Genomic DNA, 25,081 nt, shown 5'->3' with positions numbered 1-25,081 from the left:
TCTTCCGGGACTTTGGGACTGAGGGGGGAGGTGGCCATTGAGGCCATGTGTGCGTTGCACAAGGGGGGGTATATGTGGCAAAGTGCCCCCCCCCCTGTGTATGTTATATGTTACGTGTTGTGTGTAAATGTTGGTGTATAGGCATTGGTACACGGGATATAAGCGGTCTGTGTTTCACGTGTGTGTAAATTGTATATTTGTATTTAGGCACGGGGATGGCACATCACATCACGTGCAAGTAAAAAGTAATATGTGAGCACGGGGAATTGCACTTTAATTAATTCACGTGCAGTTGTACCGAGATTCCAATTGAATGATTGACTAGCAATCGAATCTCGGTACAACTGCATAAAAGCTGCATGTTTTCACTCACTGGGGGTTGGTGTTCGGTGAGTGGAGAACGGGTTAGGAGACGGAGGGTATTGTAAAAGTAATAATAGTAAAAGAAGCTCACCGTGTTTGTCTGTGTAGTCCGTGTTGTTTGTCTCTTTATTTTGGCTCAAGTGCCGTGTCCTGTTTTGTGTTCTGTTTGTTAAACCTTTTTATTTTGTTAATAAACGCTGAGTGCAGCCATTGCACTCAGCTCATCATCACCACCGTCTCTGTCTGTGTGTTTCTCTCTCTGGTCTGAGTTCCTCCCTGCAGCCGTCTTTGTCACACGTGGTGTCAGAAGTGGGATAACAGCGCCTCCAGGGCTCAGGCCAGAGCGGGAACCGCAGTTTTTTTTTTGGGAAAAAAAAAAAAAAAAAAAAAAAACCCAAAGGAGAAGAAATGGGGAGAAGAGGCTGGACAAGAGCACAGGAGGGCAAAGGGAGAAAGGTGGAAGCAGGGCTGTGGTGTTTCGACTGTGGCCAAACTAGCCACACCGCCATACCCTGCTCCGTCCACAGGACCCTACAGGCAATGGCCCAAAGACTGGGATGGGGGGAGTGGTGCCCTGGCTGTGGGGCATATGGGCACACGTTGGCCCTATGCCCCATGCAGGATGAAGAAGAGGAGCGGAGGGGAGGAGCCGGTGCGCCCACGGCCCGGAGGGGAGGAGCCGGTGCGTCCTGTGTCCGGAGGGGAGGAGCTGAAGGCCCAAACCCCTATCATCATCACCACCGTCTCTGTCTGTGTGTTTCTCTCTCTGGTCTGAGTTCCTCCCTGCAGCCGTCTTTGTCACACCGCTACATTACACATCACGTCTCAACCATTTCAACAGACTAGGCTACTATTTACATTTACCCTATCCAAACGGCAATACATTGCCTCAATATAGGTTGAACAATTTTACTATTCCCGTGTGTGTGTGTGTGTTATTATCAGTAACGTGTTAGAACAGCTAATTGCTTCTGCATTTCACATTGTTTATCAAGTCACTTCTACAGCTGTGCTTGAGAATGCCATTTTACCAGACATAACATGAAAGTTCTTTGTACTGTTGTTATGTTTTGTTGGATTTTATGTAAACACCAACTGTTGTTTTAAGAAAATACTTGTTTCATTCAGTATATCACCAATCTGTCCATTGGATTACATTACAATTGATCACTGATTCTTCTATGGGATTAATGCACACTTCGCACAGTTCTGAATTACACACAAATTTGACAAGGAACGGCCCTCTGAACCAATTGGGCCAGTTGTACAGTAAGTACCAATAATTATACATTTTTACATTGCTGCATTCCAATCTGATATTGCAATGTCATGTTATACAACATTTTGTTGAACATACTGTAACATTGAGGGAAAGCGCTTAAAGAAAGGGGCTTTATACCAGGAGCCCAGTTCAAATCCCGGCTCAGCCACTAACTCACTGTGTGTGTTCTTGATGAGCAAGTCTCTTAACCTCCTTGTGCCCCGTCCTTCAGATGAGACGTAAAACCCAGGTCCTATTGTAAGTGACTCTGCAACAGCAGTTGTTGATGCATCATTCACCCACCATAATCTCTATAAATCGCTTTGGATAAAAGCATCTGGAAAATTATTTATTATTATTCTATTGAAACAAACCAAAGCTCCTAAAGTTTTTTCAATTATATAGTATTATTATTTCTTCTTCTTCTTCTTCTTTATTTGCTTAGCAGACGCCCTGTTATACATCCATCTTCGCCTGGGTGAGATTTTCCATGCTGCCAACAAAGACAATGGTTGGTTTGGAAAAATCAACATCTTCTGAGGGATTTGCTGCAGCTTCCACCTGTGCATGGAAACCACCTTTTGTCCCACTTACTCAAGAGAAATTGCACAAATTGACTGCTCTATGGCATCTGTGGACCTGCGGAAATTGTTCACGTATAATGAACTCACAATTAATATGCGCCAGAAGCAGGACCGGGTTTATGCCAATCTGCTTAACCGTGCCGGAGCCACCAACAAAACTGATCACATTTTGTTAAGTAAATGACTGATACCAATCAAGGGAGGAGATATTTACAGCTGCAAAAAATAAATTATCCAACACATAGATGACAAAGGTGGAAGTTCAACCTGTCTCATGTCTACAGTAGACATCTGTAACCAGATACAGACCGCTGTGCTTGATAGTATGCCTGGGGAGGACATTCATCTTGTGGCAATGGATACTGTAGACTGCCTTCCTTCCCTCCAGGAAAATGTGCTGAAAAAATTGAAAGCTCATAAGGCTGACTGCAGTTGTACATCTGGACTGCAAACTAGCATACGAGTGAAAATAGGCTGTAAGCTGATGCTTCAGAAAAATATCCACATTGCCACTGGTCTCATCAATGGTGCAATGGGCAAACTATTGTCTAGAAAACCCCATGATGGTGAAAACCATAACCATCCATTTTAACAATGGACACACACATACCTTTGAACGCTCAAGGTCAAAGTTTAAAGTCATGGACAGGGCCTACATTGTTCAAGAGCAGTTTCCAGTCATTGGTGCTCACACAATCACCATTCAGAAATGCCAGGGCATGACACTCAAAACAGTGATAATGGACCTTGGTAACTCCATTTTCTCCTGTGGCCAAAGTTTTGTGGCACTTTCTAGAGTTACTTCCTTAAGTGGCGTCCACCTTATAAACTTTGACCCCACCTGCATTAAAGCACTTCCATCTGCAGTTGCAGAGTACAACAGGCTGAGAAGTCTACTGTTCTGAGCTGAAAAGCTTGAAGAAGACCAACACACACAAGGTCATGTGTATTTCGTATGTCAAGCCATCACCAACGTTCAGGAACAACAAAAGCTATGATATTCTGAGGGAACAGTTGCAGTTTGTCACTTCTTAGGAGAACCCTACAGTAGATTTCAGCAGCAAGATGATGTTGAATTACTCATCAAATTGTGTCAAACTTGCCCAGAAATATGTGATCTGGTTTCAGTTACCACAAGGCACAACATGCTATGTACACAATGTTGGTACCGCACATCAAATCAAGAGGTGGGGCATGTTTACTCTCCGCACATACCTGATGGTACACATTCCATGTGTTTGGAACAGCTAATTAATATGGAGCACAAGTGGGCACCCAATGATGGTGGCAGATGTGACCACTGCCAAAAATCTACACTACTTAAACGCAAAGTCCTTCAGTCAGCAGGAAGAATGCTTGCAGTCCAGCTTATGCTTTGGCAAATCAAACCAAACGGGAATATTACAAAGCAACAAGATGTGAAGTTTACAGGTGTGCACAAGAGTAAAATGAATGTGGACAACAGCAATTACAAATCATCTTCCATTAGTATACACAAAGGAGGAGATGTCGCTTCAATACACTACATGTGTATCCTCTCAGTTCCTGGCACTACAAAGTAGGTGCATGCAAATGACACACTTCTTGAAGTCAAACCTTGGCCAAGAAATGCAAAAGACATGTACATGGCCTTTTATGAACAGGTGTAATGCTTTAAGATTGGACTACACTGGACTAAGTCGATCAAATCACAAGATTAGGAGGCAAAAAAAGGCAATTCTACAATGAATATGTCCATGTAATTCACTTTAGCATTCATATGCCTATGTAAGTTTATAACCAAGTAGAAATTAGTAGAATGTTGAACAATGTGGAAATGTACTTTTTTTTTTACCATTGCTTTGCTTGTATACTTTTGTACCAAAGTAAAAATCAGTAACTAGCAATAAAGACTTGGACATTTCAATGCTCTTCTACTGCCCATTTGCATAGGTAAGTTTGAAACCTATTAAATAACTAACAAACCAACAAAAAAAAGAAAATCACATCTTGAACCTTTGAGTGCTATGAAAATAGTCTAATATTACAACTTTGCATTCAAATGCTTTTGCCATTATACTTACCCCCCCCCCCCCCTCCCCCACACACACAGTATATACATATCCATTAAGTGTAAAAATAAGTGATATCTGAAACAAAAACACATTGGAAATGTGAATAAACGCCAGGTTATCAAAAGTGCCCAGCCATTTAAAGTGGAGATATCAAAAACACAAGCCAAGTTTCAAGAAACCATTGGAGCAACCTTGCCCAGCACAAAGCAAATAGGCACAACTGTAAAAATGGTGGGGGTCAAGGTTGCCCCAATTGTTTCTACTAACTTGGCTTGTGTTTTTCAGGCACAATAATAGCAGCTCGAACTTGCTCCGTTTTTAGAATAAACAATTGGGGCAACCTTGGCCCCCATCAGTTTTACAGTTGTGCCTATTTGTTTATTGTCTATTTTTGTTTCAGGTTATATATTCTATTAATCTGTTTAAATGAGGGAACACAATCACATGAACAAATTTGAAATGAATGTATATTCCACAAGCTTAAATCTGTCATTTTTCTTTCCATTGTCAACATCCTGACAACTTTTTACATGTATAACTTTAGTCTGTTTCAAAGCTCTTTCCAAAATGTCCACTCTAGTGCATATATGATAGTATAACACCAGACAGTATAAGGAGGCTGTGTGGTCCAGTGGTTAAAGTAAAGGGCTTATAACCAGGAGGTCCCCAGTTCAAATCCCACCTCAGCCACTGACTCATTGTGTGACCCTGAGAAAGTCACTTAACCTCCTTGTGCTCTGTCTTTCAGGTGAGACGTAGTTGTAAGTGACTGCAGCTGATGCATAGTTCACACACCCTAGTCTCTGTAAGTCGCCTTGGATAAAGGCGTCTGCTAAATAAACAAATAATAATAATAAGGATTAGTACCCACATTGTCAAACAGGTAACACAGCAATAACAATCTGTGATGTGGTACGGAACAGAAAAGCCAGTGCACAGTGTATATACCATTTTCTGACCTTACACGGGTCACGTTTTGGTATGCGTACCACATTCTGACAATAATACTAAGGTATTAATCTTAAAAAAAAAAGCCAAGAAGTTTGAAATGGATACTTTTGTGTAACATATTTGAATACAAATGTTACATATAGGTCAGATATCGCAATGTGCTTTATTTATTAATTTCAATTCTTGTTTTGTTTTGTTTCTTAATTTCAATTCTTTGTTTTTATGTTTAGAGGCTTCAGTTCAGTTTATGCTTTAAACAAAGATCTTCCCCAAGGATCACAAACTGTGTAACACACCTGCATTCTTATGTTTTTTTTGTTTTTGTTTTAATCAGGCATCTCTTCTCAGTATGCAGAAAGTGTGCTAAGCCATCTGCTTCATTAGCCTCTACATGCAGGTGTGTAAACCATGGGCTCTGATAAGTGTAACAATATGATTGTGAAAGTATGCTTCTGTTTCTTAATCCCCCGTCCACAGACAAACACACACATCCCAGGAGATTAAAATAAGGTTCCTGTCCCCAGGGATCAGAGACGGTGTGCAACACACCATGAAGTCATAACGCATGATTGGTGGCTGATGAATAGAGTAGACAACATACAATCAAAAACAGGGAGCAAGTCCTAGTAAGCCAAATATGGATCTTTTTAAATGCTTCTTTTAAAGAAAGGTTTAATATATGGGATGTGCTTTGCAAAACTTTGAGGACATCTCAGCCAAACCAATTCTACTTTAACTCATCCTGGCTAACTTCCAATGCAGTTTTTTGGGGGTTCTTTTTAATGAAAGGAAAAGACAAGAAGAGAGACATGGAAATTCAAACATGTCTAATCTATTTGCCAGGAGGAAAAATAGGATTTTCAATGGCAATGCAGTGGCACTATAATGGCAATTATGGTATATAATAAAAATACAGTGGGTAAAGGCATGGTATATCTCCGGTTTAAGATTTAAGGTGTCAGTTTTTAGAACTGCCACTGTTTAGATTACACTATGTAACACAATTTTTGTTCCTGGGTAGTAAGTGTTATTTCCTAATTGCTTATGCCTCAAAAGTATAGGAAATGGCTATTATTCCCCACAAACTTTGTTTTTGTGACAAGGACAGTGATATTTTGAAATGTACCTATTTCCAATGAGAAAACAGGCGAATTTGTGTCTTTTTGTTCACATAAAGTCAGAAAAAACAACATATGAATCCAAATTAACATGTATTTATACTAAAGTAATACAAAAATGACTACAAAAGATTTAGAAGTGAGTAGTTTTTCGAGATTTACGATTATACTGTAAATCACTTTCACAAATCAGCCCCCAAATGTAGTCTCCCATCATGTTCTCGTTATACTGTCCTTGGTAGCGGCGTTCAAAGTCCAGTATATCCTGGTGGAAGCGTTTGCCTTGCTCCTCCGAGTACGCTCCCATGTTCTCCTTGAATTTATTAAGATGAGCATCAAGGATATGGACTTTGAGGGACATCCTACAGCCCATTGTGCTGTAGTTCTTCACCAGAGTCTCAACCAGCTCCACATAGTTTTCGGCCTTGTGATTGCCCAGGAAGCCCCGAACCACTGCGACAAAGCTGTTCCAAGCCGCTTTCTCCTTACTAGTGAGCTTCTTGGGGAATTCATTGCACTCCAGGATCTTCTTTATCTGTGGTCCGACGAAGACACCGGCTTTGACCTTTGCCTCAGACAGCTTAGGGAAGAAGTCTTGAAGGTACTTGAAGGCTGCCGACTCCTTATCTAGAGCTCTGACAAATTGTTTCATAAGGCCCAATTTGATGTGCAGTGGTGGCATCAGCACCTTCCGGGGGTCCACCAGTGGCTCCCACTTGACGTTGTTCCTCCCCACAGAGAACTCGGTCCGCTGTGGCCAGTCCCGCCTGTGGTAGTGCGCCTTGGTGTCCCTGTTGTCCCAAAGGCAAAGATAGCAGGGAAACTTGGTAAAACCGCCTTGGAGACCCATCAGGAATGCCACCATTTTGAAGTCTCCTATGACCTTGATGCCATCTCAGAAAAATGCAGATATGTATTCACTTAGGCAGCTGGAACTAAACTGAACTGGTGGGCTTAAGGCCCCTGTATTTATACTACTATTTATATTACTGGAAAGTTCTAGAAAGTTCTAGAAGTTACTCCAAGTTTACTCAGCACTGAATCTATCTGGAATGTTCTGGAAAATAGGTAAATTTCAAAATATCACTGTCCTGGTCACAAAAGCAAAGTTTGTGGGGAATAATAGCCATTTTCTATACTTTTGAGGCATAAGCAATTAGGAAATAACACTTAATACCCAGGAACCAAAAAAAAAAAAAAAAAATTGTTACACGGTGTCATTAAAGTAGACCTTGTCATATGTGTTTTTTTTCTGTATTTATTGACATATTGTCCCGAAGACCTTTTCTACGATTTTGAACATAGCAATAATGCACTCCAAAAATGTCGTCACACTTAATTGTCCATTTTAACGATGTACAAATTCAAATTTGTCAGCTGTTATACTACTAAATGGAGATCTACCGCAGCCGACTGCAGATTAGGATTTTTGATTGAAGTTATGGGTGGACCAGCATTTAGTGAAAATGAGGACAATGTACCATGTAGTAATTCACTGGCAGGCAGGTGGCAAACGAGGATGTGAAAACAGGCATCTTTTAAATATAGACTGCGAGGCCTACCTTCTTCTGTTGAAGGAAGCGATTGTCCCCCGGAGACCAGCTTGGACCTCTTTTCACTTTTTCACATTTGCAAAGTTGTGTGTCAAATCATATGTGTGTGTGTGTGTATATATATATATATATATATATACACACATGCACACACACACACACACACACATACATAGATATACTTTTATAAATATTTGTATTACATTTTTAAATAACATACACGCAATCTTATAATACAAACATATTTTCAAATAAATAACTTTAACATTCATACATATATCAAATGAAACCCACAACCCATACCTTAAGTATATTGTTGGCCAGTAAAGATAAATCAATTGCTTTAAAAACAGAGACCACAATAATGTCTTTACATTTGGTACACAGCTGCTTTTCTCTTGATTACACTTTATAATATACTTTTTCCAATAAAAAATAACAATTTTGATGTACACTCTAGTAATATCTCAGAAACCCTTTAGATTCAGACTTAAAATTTGCTACATTAAACAAATACATAAGACAAAGAAAGGTCCATATTCATAAAAGATGGGGTAATTACCAGCCAGTAAAAAAAATTAACGAGCAGTATTTAAAATGTGATTTATAAAGCTACGGGCTGGTTATTTTACCGTCCGGTAATGGTTTTAGATGTGATTGTCCATCATGGATATTTACTGAGATGTTTTATGTAAGACGTCATCAATGGCATGTATGTTTACACCGTCACCTTATGGCTATGGAACATGTCTTGAGACAGGCAGGTTGTCCAAAATATCGTCAGTTTTATTATTATTTGTTTATTTAGCAGACGCCTTTTTCCAAGGTGACTTACAGAGACTAGGATGTGTGAACTATGCATCAGCTGTAGAGTCACAATTTAACTTTTTGGCCTAAATGCAAAGCGTTATGTTTGGCGCAAACCAAACACAGTGCATCACCCAAAGAACACCATCCCTACTGTGAAGCATGGTGGTGGCAGCATCATGTTATGGGGATGTTTCTCATTGGCAGGGACTGGGGCACTTCTCAGGATAGAAGGGAAAATGAATGGAGCAAAGTACAGAGAAGACCTTGAGGAAAACCTGCTGTGCTCTGCAAGAAAGCTGAAACTGGGACGGAAGTTCACCTTTCAGCATGATAACGACCCAAAGCACACAGCCAAAGCTACACTGGAGTGGCTAAGGAACAAAAAGGTAAATGTCCTTGAGTGGCCCAGTCAGAGCCCCAACATAAACCCAATCGAACATTTGTGGCATGACTTGAAGATTACTGTCCATCAACGCTCCTCAAGGAACTTGACAGAGCTTGAACAGTATTGTAAAGAATAATGGTCAAATATTGTCAAATCTAGGTGTGCAAAGTTAGTAGAGACCTATCCCAACAGACTCACAGCTGTAATTGCTGCCAAAGGTGCTTCCACCAAGTATTAACTCAGGGGGGTGGAGACGTATTCAATTATGATCTTTCAGTTTTGTATTTTTAATATATCATTTTTTTCCCCTTAACAGTGAGGAGTATGGTGTGTAGATAAGTGGAAAAAACCCTCAATTAAATGCATGAAATGCATGCGGCATTGACACAACAAAATGTGAAAAAAAAGTTCAAGGGGGTGTAGACTTTCTATAGGCACTGTATATATATAGATAGATATATTTTTTTTTACTGAGCTTTGTGCGAACATGGATTAAGCCAGTACATTGTCAAAAAATAAGGCGGCCCTTAGGCTAGCAGGCACCTGACCAATCTAGGCGGAGACTACCTAGGCTGGGAACCGCCTCCAGGGTTCATTAGCTTGGTAACATCTGCTTCTGGGTGATAAGAGACAATAGGAATGGAGGTCCTGTTAGACTGGTAATTTGGTTGCGGCAGTGATGTGAGGCATTTAAATTTGGCATTTCAAAAATAGGTTATGGTATTGATTGGATAGATGCAGAGTACAGATTGTGGATACACAAATATGGTGCTGGAGATTCGAAGTCCTGCAGGGTTTACCAGCATCATTGAATAACTAACCAATTAAGACTATGTTTAATTAAATAATTTAGGGTACAGGTGGAACAAAGTCCTGGAGGGCTTGGCACTCCACAAAGGGCGTCCTTTCTCACAGTGCTCCAGTGCTGGTGGTGAATAGTTATTTTGTGACTAGTGCAGTATTTGGAATCTGGGTTTTCGCCATCTACTAAATACAAACAAACAGTGGTTAACTAAACAAATACAAACACTCACGGTCTCTCTATGTCTCTATCGTCACATCCCCTGAAATAGCCTTAGTCACGCCCCCTCCGATAACTAGTCAATCACGTCTCCTCCAATCCATTACTGACACATCGCTTACCGTACTAGGGCGATGACTTCTGGTATTGTGACCCCGTCCCCTTTCTGGATGGCTGGCTTCCGACTGACCTTGGAATGAACTGCTGAACCATCCAGTACGAGGCGAACTGTTCCTGTTATACCACGCCTTCACAGGTCAAGAGGGAGATTGTTGACTAGGATTCATTCGCTCTCTGTCACAGGGTGGTATTAATATTTGTCACTACTAAAACCATTAAAATTGCCTCCACCAGTTTCAAGAACAGGATTTTTATACCAAGGCACTCTTACTAAAGGGTCAAATATATAAATATTGGCTAGGGATTAAAACTGTGAATATGTGGATCATCTCATGTGCTCAACAATAGCATTGACTCGTAGAATTATGATTTTTTCAAACTGGATTATGTAATGTCTGGCATTATATCTCATTGAACTATGGTTGAACTACATATAGGAGACATAGTATAAAGGTCATTGGCACACTTTCTAAAGGGAAAATCCTCCAACATGACTTAAAACAATTATTTATTTTTGTGTAACCGCAAAAACACCATCTTAAAACCCTACAACTTTCAATACTGGCCAGCCTTTACACTAAAGGTAATTAGTTCTTCAACCTTAAGAATAACTTCTATAAATAAAATATGTTACTACAATAAATAATACATTGCCTGAAAAACAACAGTGCACCTTTGACTGCTTAAAGGTACGAAAGCTTCTGTCATGAAGTTCTACATAACTGTTCACTAAGAAATTAACCATTCTGTACCTTCTTGTTATCCCCTGTGAAGGGGATATCGTGGAGGTGGCTGTACGTACATACACCCCTCTGTCCGTATGTATGTCACACTTCACAGATTTCTCCATATATCTGGAAGTTATCCCATTGTTATGAAACTTGACATTTACATGATTTAGCCTACTGGAGTTATGGGTGGTGTCTGTGTGTCAGTCCATCTGTATGCCACACGTACATTTGTGCATACAACTGGAGAACCAATTGTGATTAAACATGTAATTGCTATATTCTATACTATCCTGTACATACAACACTGTTCTATTGATGCTTGAACTGTAAAATTGTATTTTCCCACATGAACTTTCTCCATCATGCATCACAGTTTTGCACCACTTCTTCAAATGTATTATTATCAATGGATAATAGCTAACAGATAATTGTTATTATTGTATAGTTTTACCAGCTATTAGATAATATCAACCCTGCCTCGATTTATTTGTCCATATGGAAATAAAACACAAGAAAAATCTAATAAAAAACACACACTTTATTTACAAGGCAGTTGATATACAAATTTGTATCAAAAAGCAAGTGTAGATGATTTGCACCAAAAGCTATAAAAAGGCAGCAAAGTTTACTACGTTGTTTCAAAGTGTTTGTTTGAAGTTTGCTACGGCAGTCGAATGAAGGCAAGACATCAAAAACGGAGAACATTTCAAAGCCTGCATGTACAACTCAAAGGTTTGGTTCTTTTATTATTATTCTTTTTTTAAATACAGTGTTTCCCCAAAAGTGAAGGTGCAAGACCATTTTGTTATCTCCCAAGAAAAGTGTTTCCAAATAACAAAACAATTAACTTCACCCTCAATGGTAGTGCAGTAGGTTATCCAATTTAGTAAAGCTCTACTGCCCATTTGACGCTAGCAGTCTACATGCTAAACTTTATAGCAGCAAAAAGATCCTCTTCCATTTGGCATTTACAAAAATGTAATTATAAAATAAAAAATATAATACATTTGTTCAAATAAAACAATTTTCCATACACTTATCATCAGACAAGCTAAAAAAACAAACAAAAAAAAAACACACACACACACAAATAGTGGTTTAAAACCAAACAAGTACTTAAACAGAATATTTTTGAATATTCACAATCCTGATTATCTTCATTTGGTCTGTAATAATGCTAACACAATACTTCCCATCAGTGCATTTAGTTTAACCATGTATGACTGTTTATACTGTTATTTAGTACATTTGTTCCGCGCAACAAGAGGAAAATAAGAATACTGGCATAAAACACTGCTTATTTGCCAATTTCTGGACAACAATATTCAAACTAAAAATAAATTATGCAGGTTGTTCTTTATATTATTATGCATAAATTATACATTTAAGTGATACAAAAAATAGTATTACCTACCTAGTAACTCAGGTAAGCGTGTCATTTTAAGTTTTCTTTGGTTGGTTGAAATCCAACAAGTGAATGTACAATGTCAAACTGCATTGTGCTGCTCCCAACTGTTGTACCACAACAAATAGGTTCCCCTCCTAATTTTATCTTCATGAAGAGGGAACGTTGATTTTTAAATCAACCTGAAGTGTTTTAAAATGTTATAAATGTTATAATGCTTAGCTTGAAACCTTTACATGACTAGAGTCCTGGTTGAGAATGTGTTAATATATTTGCGGGCCTGCTCTGTTACAAGCATTTGATCTTCAGTCTTTCCACAAGCAACTGCTTCCCATGTATTGAACTGCTAATATAAGAGAAAAAAAATAATAAAAAGCAATTTTTATTTGCTTTACATCAATTTTATTTTAACTAAGTTCTTCACCTGTTTATTTATTTATTTATTTTATTTTTTTGGGGGGCGGGGGGGGGATCAGAATATATTGAACAGTTGTGGACAAGTACATGAATAATAAAGTGAATTATATTTTTGTGTTAACAGTTGTAATAAAATCTCACTTGGTATGAATACTGGTATCTGTCTAGAACACCCACTTGATCATGTATTTTTCTATTTGAAGAACATGATCAACATGTAACTGTATCTACAGCATCAACATTGACACAACATGCCATATAAATGCATTAATATGGCAAACAATCTATTTAGCAGTCTAGATGCATCGTAAAACATACTCAACGTACTTTGCTACTATCCTAACAATTACCTGTAATGGACTTCCAAGTGGTCTTCGTGGCACATTAAACGTTTTAATAAGGTTGTCTTCATTTTTATCAGACACAGGCATCATTAACACTGAACTTGTAAGAAGATTCTGCAAACAAGCAAAAATTATATTTTATTAAACTGTATAAATGAATCAACTATGTATTGCACTATTGAGTGCCATAAAGTAATACAAAAAAAATATGTTCAATTGCAGGTATATACAATCTGTCTATTACTACATTTCTCTGATGCTTCAATCATTTAATGTTTTTATGTTTACATTTATATAAATACATTTTTAAAAAGATAACTAAATAAATAAATAAAACTGAAATGTTAAATAACCAAACACACACTATGATGATTTATGACATAGGAACAAACACTCGTAAAAAAATATCTTATCAATATATTTATGTTTATGTTTAAACAAATCTGATAAAGTTGCTATGTGAACCTGACTCATTGAATGGAAAGGGCTTTGTGCCCATTTTAGAAAACTGTTACACGTTTCAGAAACCTTCAACTTATTTTGAGGGCAACCAAATAAAACTATTTTGGTCATTTGTTATATTTATTAGCAACTTGATTATAAGCAACCCAAATAACCAAATAACACATTCCTAAACACACAAAATAACTTTTGAATAATGTGTTTACTTTCTTATTGTTATCTATTTAAAGCCTGCAAATCTAATATACATACCGGTGCATCTTCCGAAGAATTGCCTTGTGTTAAGAGCTGAGTGTTTTCTCCTTCCCACTGAAGAAAATTTCTTATTCTCTCACAGGGGCATTCCACCTAAAATAGATTTAGAAATCAAAATGGCTGTGCATTTAACATTTGGTAAATATTTACAGAATGTATACAAGTTGCTAGAAAATACCTCTTGTTTAATTTTCTTTAAGGGAGGTTGCTCATCTTCATGCAACCCTGTTGCAATTCCAGACTCGCCATCTTCCTGTTTGATGACATCTTCCAAGTCTTGTTCGAGATGGGGAGTTTGGGGCTGAAACAGATCAAAAACATTCCATGTTAAATGTAATAAATAGAAAGTTATAATGAGAAGTGTTCCACATACTGATACAGATTTCCCATTTTCATTATGCATTAAATCAAGTCCAAATATATTTTAATGTACAATACATATATTTATCTACATGGACAAATGTTACTGAATTTATTAGTCTTTTTTACCAGCATCTTTAAAGGGCCATATTTGATTTCCTGTAGAGCCAGTGCAGTTTTGAAAGGAGTAGGAGTTCTTGGAAATGTCTCCATTATTGATTGACGGATATTTGGAGTTCTGAAACTGATGGGGAAAAAAAAATCTGTCAATGAACTTACAAACCACATGATATGTCTTCCTTACATGGCCTTAAAAAGGGTTGATCGCAATGCTGAGTTTGTAAAGAAAATGTAAAAACGCAAAGAATTGTGAAAAGTTATTCCTGTTACTGAAACAAAATATTTATCATGTCACTGAATTAAATAATTACATGAAATAATGTACAGTAATTAATATGTAACTATGGTAATTGTTAATTAATGTTGTGTTGAAAGATTAAGGCAATAAAATGGCTTCTGTAAATTGTTACTATTATTATAATTATTATTATAGTGTTGACCCCAGTTTTCCCCTGCTAGTGAAATGAGCATTATATCAATGAAATGGCATATTACATCTACATCATTTCAATATATATATATATATATATATATATATATATATATATATATATATATATATATATATATATATATATATATATATATATTTATATTCAGTAGGTAAACACCTCTTTTAACGAATACTGAAAAACTTACACATCATTCTCTTTCTGAGGTTTAGTTATGTGGTCCCGGTGCAGTGGAGTTGTAATCATGGATTTCTGAGTACAAACAGGAGTTGATGTTAATGATGGATTGTCAATCTCTAGATTTACTTGATTTGTTGAGGTGTTGAAAAACTGTAAATAAAGGTGAACAAAGTTATAGATTTAAATAAGGACACTAAAACCCCCAAAATCAAAGAATTGAAGAAGCTCCATTTGATTTCTGCAAATGGCTGATTAAAATGCAGGCATTCATTTAAAGACACACAAGCTGGGTTTCAGGTGAAATTTAAACTTTAATCATTAGATTTGTTTGCACATTGTTTAACAAGTGGTGTAACTTTTAAAATAAAACCAAATGATGTATGGTAAATAACAAGATGATTATTGTACCAGTAACGGTAGAATGTGCCGAACCATTGAGAGCTAGCACATTCTCTCTGAAAAACAGCTTGTACTTTGCTTTTGCAAAAGGGTTATAAAGAAACGTAGATCTAAACTTCTTCCAGGAATTAAGGCAGAAAACTTGCAGCTTAGGTGCTATGAAGAAGAATAAATCACAAGTTAGTTTTTTGCTGATGCAGAAAAAATGGTCAGAAAGTGACAGCAATGAGTATGTTAAAATACCTAAGGAAATCAACAAGTGCAAAACTGATTAGTCATTTGGTCCAAATGATTAGTTTCTAAATTGTTAACCCATTTTTGACTGATGAAAATTAGGAGCGGGTGCTGCAGTTCAACTACCTGCGAGGGTGAGAAGGGCAGGCTTTTGACCGGGGAACGCTTGGGAGTGGAGCAGCTGAAGTCTGCTAGTGTGAAGGTGCTACCCTCACCACTGTCCGAATGGTTGGCAATCTCTTTCCGTTTACGAAGGCTGACTGCAGGAGAGGTGGCAAACTCTGAGGCAGAAAGTGACCTGAGCGAAGCAGGAGAGCCCTGACACAGCATGCTTTTGTTTAAGCTTGAGTTAGTGTGTTCAGTACTTTCACACACATTGCCCTCTTTTTGCTGAAGCTCTGTGCATCTGTTGGATGGCATTTTGCAAGCATCTGCACCTTCAAGGAGTTCAAAACTGCTGAGATCGGTCCATGTGGAAGGATCCTGAAAAGACTGGGGGAGGCACGAAAGACAGTTTGGTGCCACCGTATTCAATTAAATTCCTATGATGATCAAAATGTCCTAATTTCCAATACTTTCTGGAAGTAAAGATTACGTCTTTGTTTTTATTTTGTTTTTGTTTGTTTGTTTTCTGTTTGACTTGAGGAGCCTACTGTACTTCAATTCCCAAATAAAATACATAATTAAATCTCAAATATGTACCCAAGGTAAGGTGAGTTTTAAATATGTACCCCTGGCATTTTGTATATGTTTTAAAGCATTAAAAAGTAGTAGGAACAAAGAGTCAAGATACACGCACTTGTGTTAAAAATGCCTAGCCAGGCCACCAACAATATTACTATACATTTTCATTTTAAGGATCCTAGAAAAGTTCCCCATCCGATAAGCTGTTTTATGACTGTCGTTGCGCAGTACTGACTTACCGAATCTATTAGCTGGAGTGTTTCTGTAAACTCAGGGAGAGGCGACATGCCGTTATTTTGGTTGACTGCCATGCTGCGTGCTGGGGAGGCTCTCTCTTCAGGATGACAGCTGTGGTCCAGGGGAGGAGGGGGAGCAGTCCGTTGCTGCTGTTCTCCCAAACAGGAAATGGTAACATTGTCACCATGAGATCCTGAGTTGTCAGCCATCACTGTGGCATTCCATCTTGAGTAGTTTGGCACCTGGCTCTGCACGAAAGAGGGCAGAGAAAAGGAACTTAGCAGTGAAGTTGCATAAGGTGTCAAACAGACACTGCTGAAGGCAAGATAAAAGAGATTGCATCACTTGAGCAGTTTGCATGTGAAATAGACACCCAGATGTTTCCTTGCATTAAATACCCAAGCAATATAGGAACTACAGGAGAATTGAGCCATTGGTTTAAAATCTTAGGCAGGATGAACTGAACTGTTCCAACCATTGTACCACTGTACAGTGTTGGGTCTAGCACTATGTTAAATCATTTTATAGTACATTTCCCCATTAACGTATTTTTATTGCATGCTTTCTTAATGTAGAATGAGTTTTGTCCTTAAAATTATGCAACAAATTGTTACGTTTGGAACCCAGTGACAAAACAGTATCCAGACTATCACACAAGTATTGCCAACACATAGTTTAGCTAAAATCTGAATGACACTAATCTTTAATGCAGCTTTCACATGCTTGGGGGGAGAGCACATTTTTTAGGCAACATGTTCCTTATTGACTTTAAGAGTTACAGTTGCTTTCCTTGGTTTATGTATTTTTTTCCTCTTCTATCTCTAACCTTCCTAACGCTGCAGCTCACACCAACGCAGCAAAGATGTGGGTAAATCATATTTAAATCAAGAACACAGAAGACCTAATTGATAGGTATAAGTTTTTACTATGGAGAAGAAAAAAAAATCTAAATGAAACCCATTAGTATTAAGAACATGCACATTAAATCAATAACACAAACAAACCACAGATTTGAAAATCTCCAATAAATCAAAAGTCCATCATTTGCCATCTGGGAGATTGTGTTATTATAGTGTGTTGTTATTTTTGTGATCCTGTCATGGTAATGAGTTGTTTACAGACAAGGGAATGCACAAACCTTTAAGCAAAAAGGTATAATTAAACAAAGCAAAATGAATTGAAAATAAAAGGATGGACTGCACACCGGTAAAATTTGAAGTTTTTGAAAAACAAAACAATGATTGAAAGTCTACAAGCATGCAAGCCAAAACTGTGGGGAGGCTCTTTCTTTTAATTTTCTGTCTTAAAATGAATTTACAGTTTTAAAATGGAATTGATGTAATCATTATCAGTATCTATGATTACTTTGTAGATGTATGGTTACTAATGACAAATGTTACTTATCTTGTGTGGTTGAGTTTCTTCAGTATAATTTTGTGGAATCTGTTAACTTTTAAAAGACTTGGCTGAAAGAAATTATCAAGTGAATATCAATGGTGAGCCTCACCACAGTTTTGGAGGATTTAAAGAGGAAAGAAAAGCATTGGGGTGAAGCTGCTATCCCTTCATCCAAGCCACTCAGTAACATTCTTACTGGTAATGCTTGCTGCCCTCTCAGTTCATTCTCAGTCGACATAAGTAGCAACTCTAATTCCTTTATTCTTTTCTCTTTCTCTGGATCTTCATCACTATAGTGTCTCTGAAATTAAGAGTTAAGGGAAAAGAACAGATAAAGTGTATGCATGACACTTGGGCTTTAATATACCTCACAGCTGAGGCCAAGCCAACCGTAAAGGAGAAAAAAAATGGTTTCTATTCTGCTGTGTAAACAATATACAACTCTAGAACTGTGTCTGCAAATCAGATAACCCCAGTTTCACTGCTTAATATTTGAACTGATCTGATCTTTCAGTTCAGAAGTGTCTCGCCTCCCCTCCCCCTTAGAAGTGCAAAAAACAATACTTTACAAAGGAACCCCACACTGTTTTTTCTATGTGTTTTAGTAATCCCTATTTGACTGTTATTTTAAAAGACTTACCTGAATTGCTACAGCAGCGGGTTGGGGAATGTTGAGTATATTCACATGCAAAGCTACCGGAAAGGGAACCGGACCAGGAATCTAAACAAGAAAAAGGAAAGATGATAGGGTCAGTCAATATAACTTACATATTACATCTTTCAGGATACAAAATAAATAGCATGTCCAGTCTTGTTGATGTGTTGTACATTAAATCGTTTTTATGTTTTAGAAGCCCCAGCAAAAGTTAGTATTTATCATATTCAATCATTTTTGTCACAAGATCAAATTGAACAATGACATTTAAAGTTTCCTTTGTTACAAGAGCAGTCAGAAAACACTAGCCCAAAAAATGATGTAATTTACAAAGGGCATTTAAAACAATGACATGCTAATGGTTGAACTAGAATTAGCAGTCTTTAAAAAAAATACACTGTTAACCAGTAGGCTACATTCATTATTATTTATTTTATTTTATTTTTTTATTTCCTTGTATCTGAAACCATTCATTGCAAACGTGGCTTACACTGTGTGTTTCTTGGATGTGGTAATATTGATAATCGGCATTCATTGTGGGTATCTGAGCGGGTGGAGACGAATGGGCGAAACCCATTATGTGGTTGTTCTTATTGTAATTTGCAGCCAATACTGGTAGGCCTGTTTTGGGAGAAAGCTGGAGATAACCTTCCTGTTCAACCTTTCGTCGCATCGTGGAATTCCAGTGGTTTTTGATAGCATTATCAGTCCTGCACAAGAATAAAAAAATGTATATGTGTTCATAAAAACAAGTCTTTTATCCCCTGTATCAAAAATGGCAACATAGGATTAAGCTGTACTGAAAATGTGCTTATCATGTGAACTGGTTTATCGTGGAACTGTTTACACGCCACTGTGGTATTAAAGTAAGCTAAAGTTGGCAAAACAAAGTGAACTCAGTATTCATTTAAAAAGCTATCTTCCTGGGGCCCAAACAAATGGATCTAAGCTGGAAGCATGCAACACCTGACACCTGGTTCAGCTGTGGAAGTTCCCAAGTAGGAAGAAAAGGGACAAAACATGATATAGCATGATATGCTCAGTCATCTGAGTGAGATACAAGTGGGGTACTATCAAGTTATCCAATGATTTTTTTTTTTTTATTAAATACTGACTAGAAAAATTTACTATGCTGTTAAATTACCTTCCAGGAAGGAGTTTAGCAATTTCAGCCCATCTATTTCCCAGTCTTTTATGTGCTTGGAATATAATTCTGTCTTCTTCCTCTGTCCAGGAGGTTTTCTTCACCTCTGGGTTCAAATGATTATGCCACCGTTCCCTGCACTGTTTGCCAATTCTCCCCTTTAAGTGCTTTGCAATGACAGACCAGCGTTTGGGGCCATACTTCAGCACAAGTTCGATCACCTGCATGAAGAATACATTAGTTTATCTTGCTATGCTATTGTCGCATTTTTTTACAAAAAAATCAAATTCAGTAGCATTGTTCAGCAATCACAATCAAACTAAAGTAACTTTAGGACAGTAGACAAATTTCTGTTTTACTATGATAAAGTGTTTGAAGCTATTGATAAATATTCTACAAAACACTGACATCTATTTCATATTCCTTTTGTTTAAAAAAAAACAAATAAATAAAATGTCATTACCCGCTGATCCTCTTCTTTAGTCCAAGGCCCCTTGATGAGCTCAGGATTCAACACCTTTTGCCATCGGTGCTGGCACTGCACATCTGTTCGATTCTATTAAATGGAATAAATTCACAAAATTGTTTAATTATTCATTTCTGTGAGTTCATGGTATCTGAGAACAATAGAAACAGAGACAACACGTTGCAATCCTCATCAGTACTTTTCCCATCCAGTAATGATCACCTCCATGTTTGTTTCAAGTTCTGCTGTTGCTGCTCCAGAGAATTATTCAAGACTATGATGTGCCTTGCACTTAATACAGTACTGTATTGCTGTTGGTGCTACTGAATACCTGGTGCCCACAATGTGCATTACAAATTAAACATTTTTTGTTTCCGATTCTGAATGTATAAATGTATTCAAAGTTTTATTTGGGGAAATTGAATATGTATTTCTACCATCCATGCCAAGACACAAGTGCAGTGTGGTTTTGAAGATCAGAAAGACCAACTTGATGATTTTGTGTTTCAAAAGAGAAATAAAGAAATGCTACTCCCATTGTTCTTGTAGCCCCTCTTAAATGTATAGCCTGGAGAGGGTGTTGATAAGACCAGAACTGGAGTTAAATATTATTGCACAATTTAAGTCTATCTCTGGATCTACATCTTTTCATGAATTTTGAATTTGAAGAGTTTGACATAATGCCTATTGACTGTTTCTTTTCTTGAGTTACCCAGGTTAGTATCACCACAAGTCCTTAAAGCCTCCAGTGGATTACTTATATTCAAATACTACTTCTGTGGCTGTGCAGGTGGCACAAAGATGCTTCCCTGTCAATATACAACATGTGCAACTTCTCCTTTAAAACAACAGAAAGGAATCATTGTTCAAACCAGCATGTTTAATATAATCCCCCCCCTTATCAATGTGGAGTAAAAGATAAAACTAGTGTGTATGAGATGCCAGAGATAATATATCACAATTAAATAAAAGGTAATACTTACAGGAAGGAAACTGGCAATAACTTTCCAGTCTTCAGTTCCATGGTGTTCAACTAGTTTCTTCAGTTTTTCATCCTGTGGGAAGAAAAAATCCAACATTCAGAAACAAGCAAATACTTTGTTATTTTGCTATAAACTTAGCATGTTTATGGCATTTTGTAACTGTCTCTTTTGTAATTAAGAACATAGATTCATAAGCATTAGTAAACAACATGTAATGCTGGCGTTGATAAAAAAAAATAAAGGACCACACTGCAATAGCTGTATGGTACAGGAAAACCTGTCCAATCCAGCCCCTCAACAAACCAGTATTCTGTATAATTTGACATCATTTTCGGGTCCAGACCAAATCCCTATTAAAATAATGGTGCAATGCCTTCTACAATCCGGAACCTGTCTATTCTGGAATCTGGCAGTCTGGCACCAAATCATGTTTTTTTTTTTTTCTTGTCTAAATTTACAATCAAGTATGTTGTGTAAACACATACATGTCCCGCAGGTATGGTAAATCTACAGTAAAATCCTTGCTTATATAATGGAGAAAGTAAATTAAAATTGATACAAGTCTTGAGCTACAGGTTGTACCTGGACACTACTTTTAATGTATGTACTGTAATAGTTTTTTTTTTAAATAATTTGTCATTTCATTTTTTTCAGGTAAAGTATTACAGACCTCTGTAATCCAGCATACTGTATAATCTGGCACAATTTGTCTGTCCCAAACGATGCAGAATTCGACAGGTTTTACTGTATTATCTTAATTTTTACTTACTTCTTCACGGGTCCATCTAGTTTTACCTAGATGTCGCTTCCCAGACTTTGGCAATGGTCCGTCATAATCATGGTCATACATTTCAATTTCTTCTTCATCCTCATCACTGCTGTAAACACTACAAAAAATATTGTATGATTTAGCCAATAAATATAATATTATATCAAATGCATAAGTTAACACTGTACAATAACACAACCTGTATATCTTGCAGATCCAGGTGTGGGACCAAGTTACACATAATTCGAAAAACGGGTTCTAATGTTTTTGGTTTCCACAGATACATCTAAGGGGATTGGCAACGTGAATTATTTTGTTCATGACTAGTACATGTTGGGACCTGTATTTGTATTGTCAGAAAACAGGTTAGTTATACATTTGGCAAACATTCAACCAATCATGGTTTAAAACACAGTTAAATGTTTTGGATACTAAACTCTAGCCGGAGATACGTCCTTTATAGTATGTACTCAGTCTATGTACTGTGTGGTTAACCCTTAGTGTTCTCGTATTGCATTAAATAATATAAGCCTATACGTTTTACTGTGGTTCAGGGAAGTTTAATACTGTATTAACATTTTGGTTTTGTACCTTTTGCTAATGCTGTTTTTCAATAAAATTTTAATACACTGTTGCAATATATTATATTAATGGTATAATTTGCCTTTATCTGCAGATTAAGTTACTGCTACTTTACACAAAAAGTAAGTTTGGGCTTTAAATCTAAATTACCATTAACTACACAGAATAAATTGTACTGAAAATGCAATCCAGTTTATCGAACTCACCGATAAATACGATTTTAGCCAGAAGGAAACCAAACAAACGGACACTTCAACAAATAAAATCAAGTAAGAAATGTAGATGGCCGTATTGAAAAGTATAGTTTATGTGGAACTCGCTATTTTCCGGGATAATATAAAAACTTTTCCCAGCAACAAAAGGGTTAAGCGTAACCTGTAGCATCAGAGCTGAAAACGAGGAAATGTTCTACTAAACCCACTAATGTAGAACGCATACCAAAACTACAAATATATGCAGAATTACTTATTCATTTAAAAGCATGCTTTTATACTCCCAGTTTGTAGGTTGCGGCTTTACGCTAGCTTTTGCACTGACTGTAGCCTAACGACACGTTTACGTTTGATCTCAAATTGACTAGCCAGTATAATTTATATTTTTATATTATTTTAGACATAAAACTGTCAAATTGTGTGTCCCATTCAATTTCAGTGACCGAATAATAAATATTCAGTAAGTAGTTACATTGAATACAAGTAGGCTACCAGCAGAACTTTATTTATTCTTTATCTTGTTTACATACAAAGCACTACTGACACTGTACTTGTAGCCTATTTATTAATTTATTTCTAGTCCTCCAACTAAGTCTGACACAGTCATTTAGACTAGAGCACTGTCTTTACGGCTAGATGATAACCACCGATATGTACTAGTATAGAATGCTTAATAAACCATGAAAAAATATTTAAAACATCAAACGAACAAAAGCAATGCAGCGCTGCACTGTACAGAAGTGGTATTGAACAATTACTGCATGAATGAAAACAATTCACGTACACCGTAAGCACAATAGGAAGTATTTTTTAATAATGACCTGCTGTGAGTGAAATCCTAGATCCTAGAAAAAAAAAAAAAAGCACGCAAGAAACTCCAAGTAGAGCCACAAACAATATACACATATCTAAATGAATATCAGATTTGAGTGAACAAATGGTCACATGCATACGTGTCAGTAGCACAGCTAATGACGTTTTGATAACTGCATTGTTTATTAATGATCATATGATAAACATGTCAATATTTTGTATTTGTTTAAATCCTTAATGCCTTTCACTGTTAACTGTCAGTTCATATATACATTCTTCTTGCCCACCTGCCACCTGTGACACCCATGCAGCCACCACAAAGAATGAATGAAATTTAAATGAACAACCTGCAGCCACAAAACAAAGTTTGAATTTAACCGCATATGTCATCTTCTCACCTCACCAAGTACAATTCACCTGTATACTAGCTCTGAAACTCAAACAGGTTACTAATTACTACTCTGAGAATACGTATTGCCATTCACTTACGCGCTACCTTTCCACACACTAGTATATCGCTTATGCTATACACACAAAAGTACAAAATTAATAAGGCTAGTAAAAATACAAAAACATTGACTATAACGTTAGAACACGAGCAGTAAAGAAAAATACATGAAAAGTTTCCAGCAAAGCATTAAAGTAAGCATAGAAATCTATAACTGCACCTGTGCCTTGGCCGCCTAGCCATTATCAATGTACTGAAGGAGTGTCTGCTGTTGCAAGTACTGAAGACAAGCGTGTATCTCAGGAAAGCAGGAAGCAGGTTACGATTAAAGAGTAGACAGAGTGACTGTAAACAGATTCCATCAAACAAAAGTCTCTTGGTCCCTCCCTCCCCGCTAAATTTGGCGCCGCTGGCCTATGCGCACGCGTCAAATTAGTTTTCAGTGAGTTTGCAGAGCAAAGGCGCCTTTTCTTGCCCAATCCCCGCTAAACTTAATTATTAAATTACATGCATACATTTGTTTCAAGCGGATTTTTATTGTTACACGGAACACTGTAAACCATTACTCAATAAACTTGGCGTGAGTAGCCGGACTGCTCGTAGGTACCAGCATGTTTCAGTGGGTGAAGGCTGTGTTTCACACATACACTGAATGTAGCAAAGTGCCACTGAACAGTGTTGCATTCAGCTTCTACCCGTACCTTGCTACTGAAAAGCACAACGCAGTCAGTGTATTCCAATTCTCTCGATAATATTAATAAAAATGAACGTGAATTGCTATAGTCATGCTAATGCTGCAGCATCACACATTTACAATGGCTAAATTAAATAACAACATTACGGTTTAAATATGTATTGTTTTTGTTTTTCAGACTCGTAGTAATAAAAAAAAAATAATAATTATACACACACACACAATCGGTAGCAACTATTGTTATTTCAATGTATTTATTGGAATAATATTTTACTACGGGCATTAAATTAGACCACTAATCCAAACGCTGCATTTGATGCTTCCGTGTTGAAAAACAGAACTGCTAGTGCATGTGTCCTGGAGTATTTTTGTATGCGTAATCGCTGTTTAAGGAACGTTGTACACAATAACATGAAT

At 37.2% G+C, this 25,081-nt stretch overlaps 1 protein-coding gene across 6 annotated transcripts; it reads right to left on the bottom strand.

Annotated features, from left to right (window-relative positions):
• Positions 1–11,469: 11,469 nt before the first annotated feature.
• LOC117971082 (transcriptional activator Myb-like) lies at positions 11,470–24,342 on the bottom strand. 6 transcript variants are annotated; one of them, XM_034919058.2, is made up of 16 exons: positions 24,191–24,342; positions 21,916–22,033; positions 21,147–21,218; positions 20,161–20,253; positions 19,698–19,918; positions 19,044–19,263; positions 18,539–18,619; positions 18,095–18,199; positions 16,503–16,748; positions 15,706–16,071; positions 14,954–15,096; positions 14,324–14,438; positions 14,013–14,135; positions 13,832–13,927; positions 13,124–13,231; positions 11,470–12,699 (listed from the first exon to the last, which is right to left on the bottom strand). In XM_034919058.2, the coding sequence occupies exons 1-16, from the start codon at positions 24,211–24,213 to the stop codon at positions 12,589–12,591; spliced, it is 2,241 nt and encodes a 746-aa protein (XP_034774949.1). In that variant the 5' UTR covers positions 24,214–24,342; the 3' UTR covers positions 11,470–12,588. The 6 variants fall into 6 exon arrangements, with proteins under 6 accessions (XP_034774949.1, XP_034774952.1, XP_034774948.1 ...); XM_034919061.2 differs by having other exon boundaries at positions 11,470–12,702; positions 14,954–15,018; positions 24,191–24,341; XM_034919057.2 differs by having other exon boundaries at positions 11,470–12,702; positions 24,191–24,340.
• Positions 24,343–25,081: the final 739 nt, after the last annotated feature.

Source organism: Acipenser ruthenus, chromosome 5 (genome assembly GCF_902713425.1).
Source record: "Acipenser ruthenus chromosome 5, fAciRut3.2 maternal haplotype, whole genome shotgun sequence".
NCBI lineage: Eukaryota > Metazoa > Chordata > Actinopteri > Acipenseriformes > Acipenseridae > Acipenser > Acipenser ruthenus.
This window is presented reverse-complemented; position numbering and strand designations above follow the sequence as displayed.

Bases quoted from the DNA above. Each gene is read 5' to 3' on its own strand.
- LOC117971082 (XM_034919057.2), bottom strand. From the start codon at position 24,213: ATGGCTAGGCGGCCAAGGCACAG. The intron at 19,919-20,160 runs GTAATGACATTT...TTCTTCATGCAG, and splicing joins CTAAAGAAGAGGATCAGCGG to GTGATCGAACTTGTGCTGAA. The intron at 13,928-14,012 runs GTATTTTCTAGC...AATCTATTTTAG, and splicing joins TAAAGAAAATTAAACAAGAG to GTGGAATGCCCCTGTGAGAG.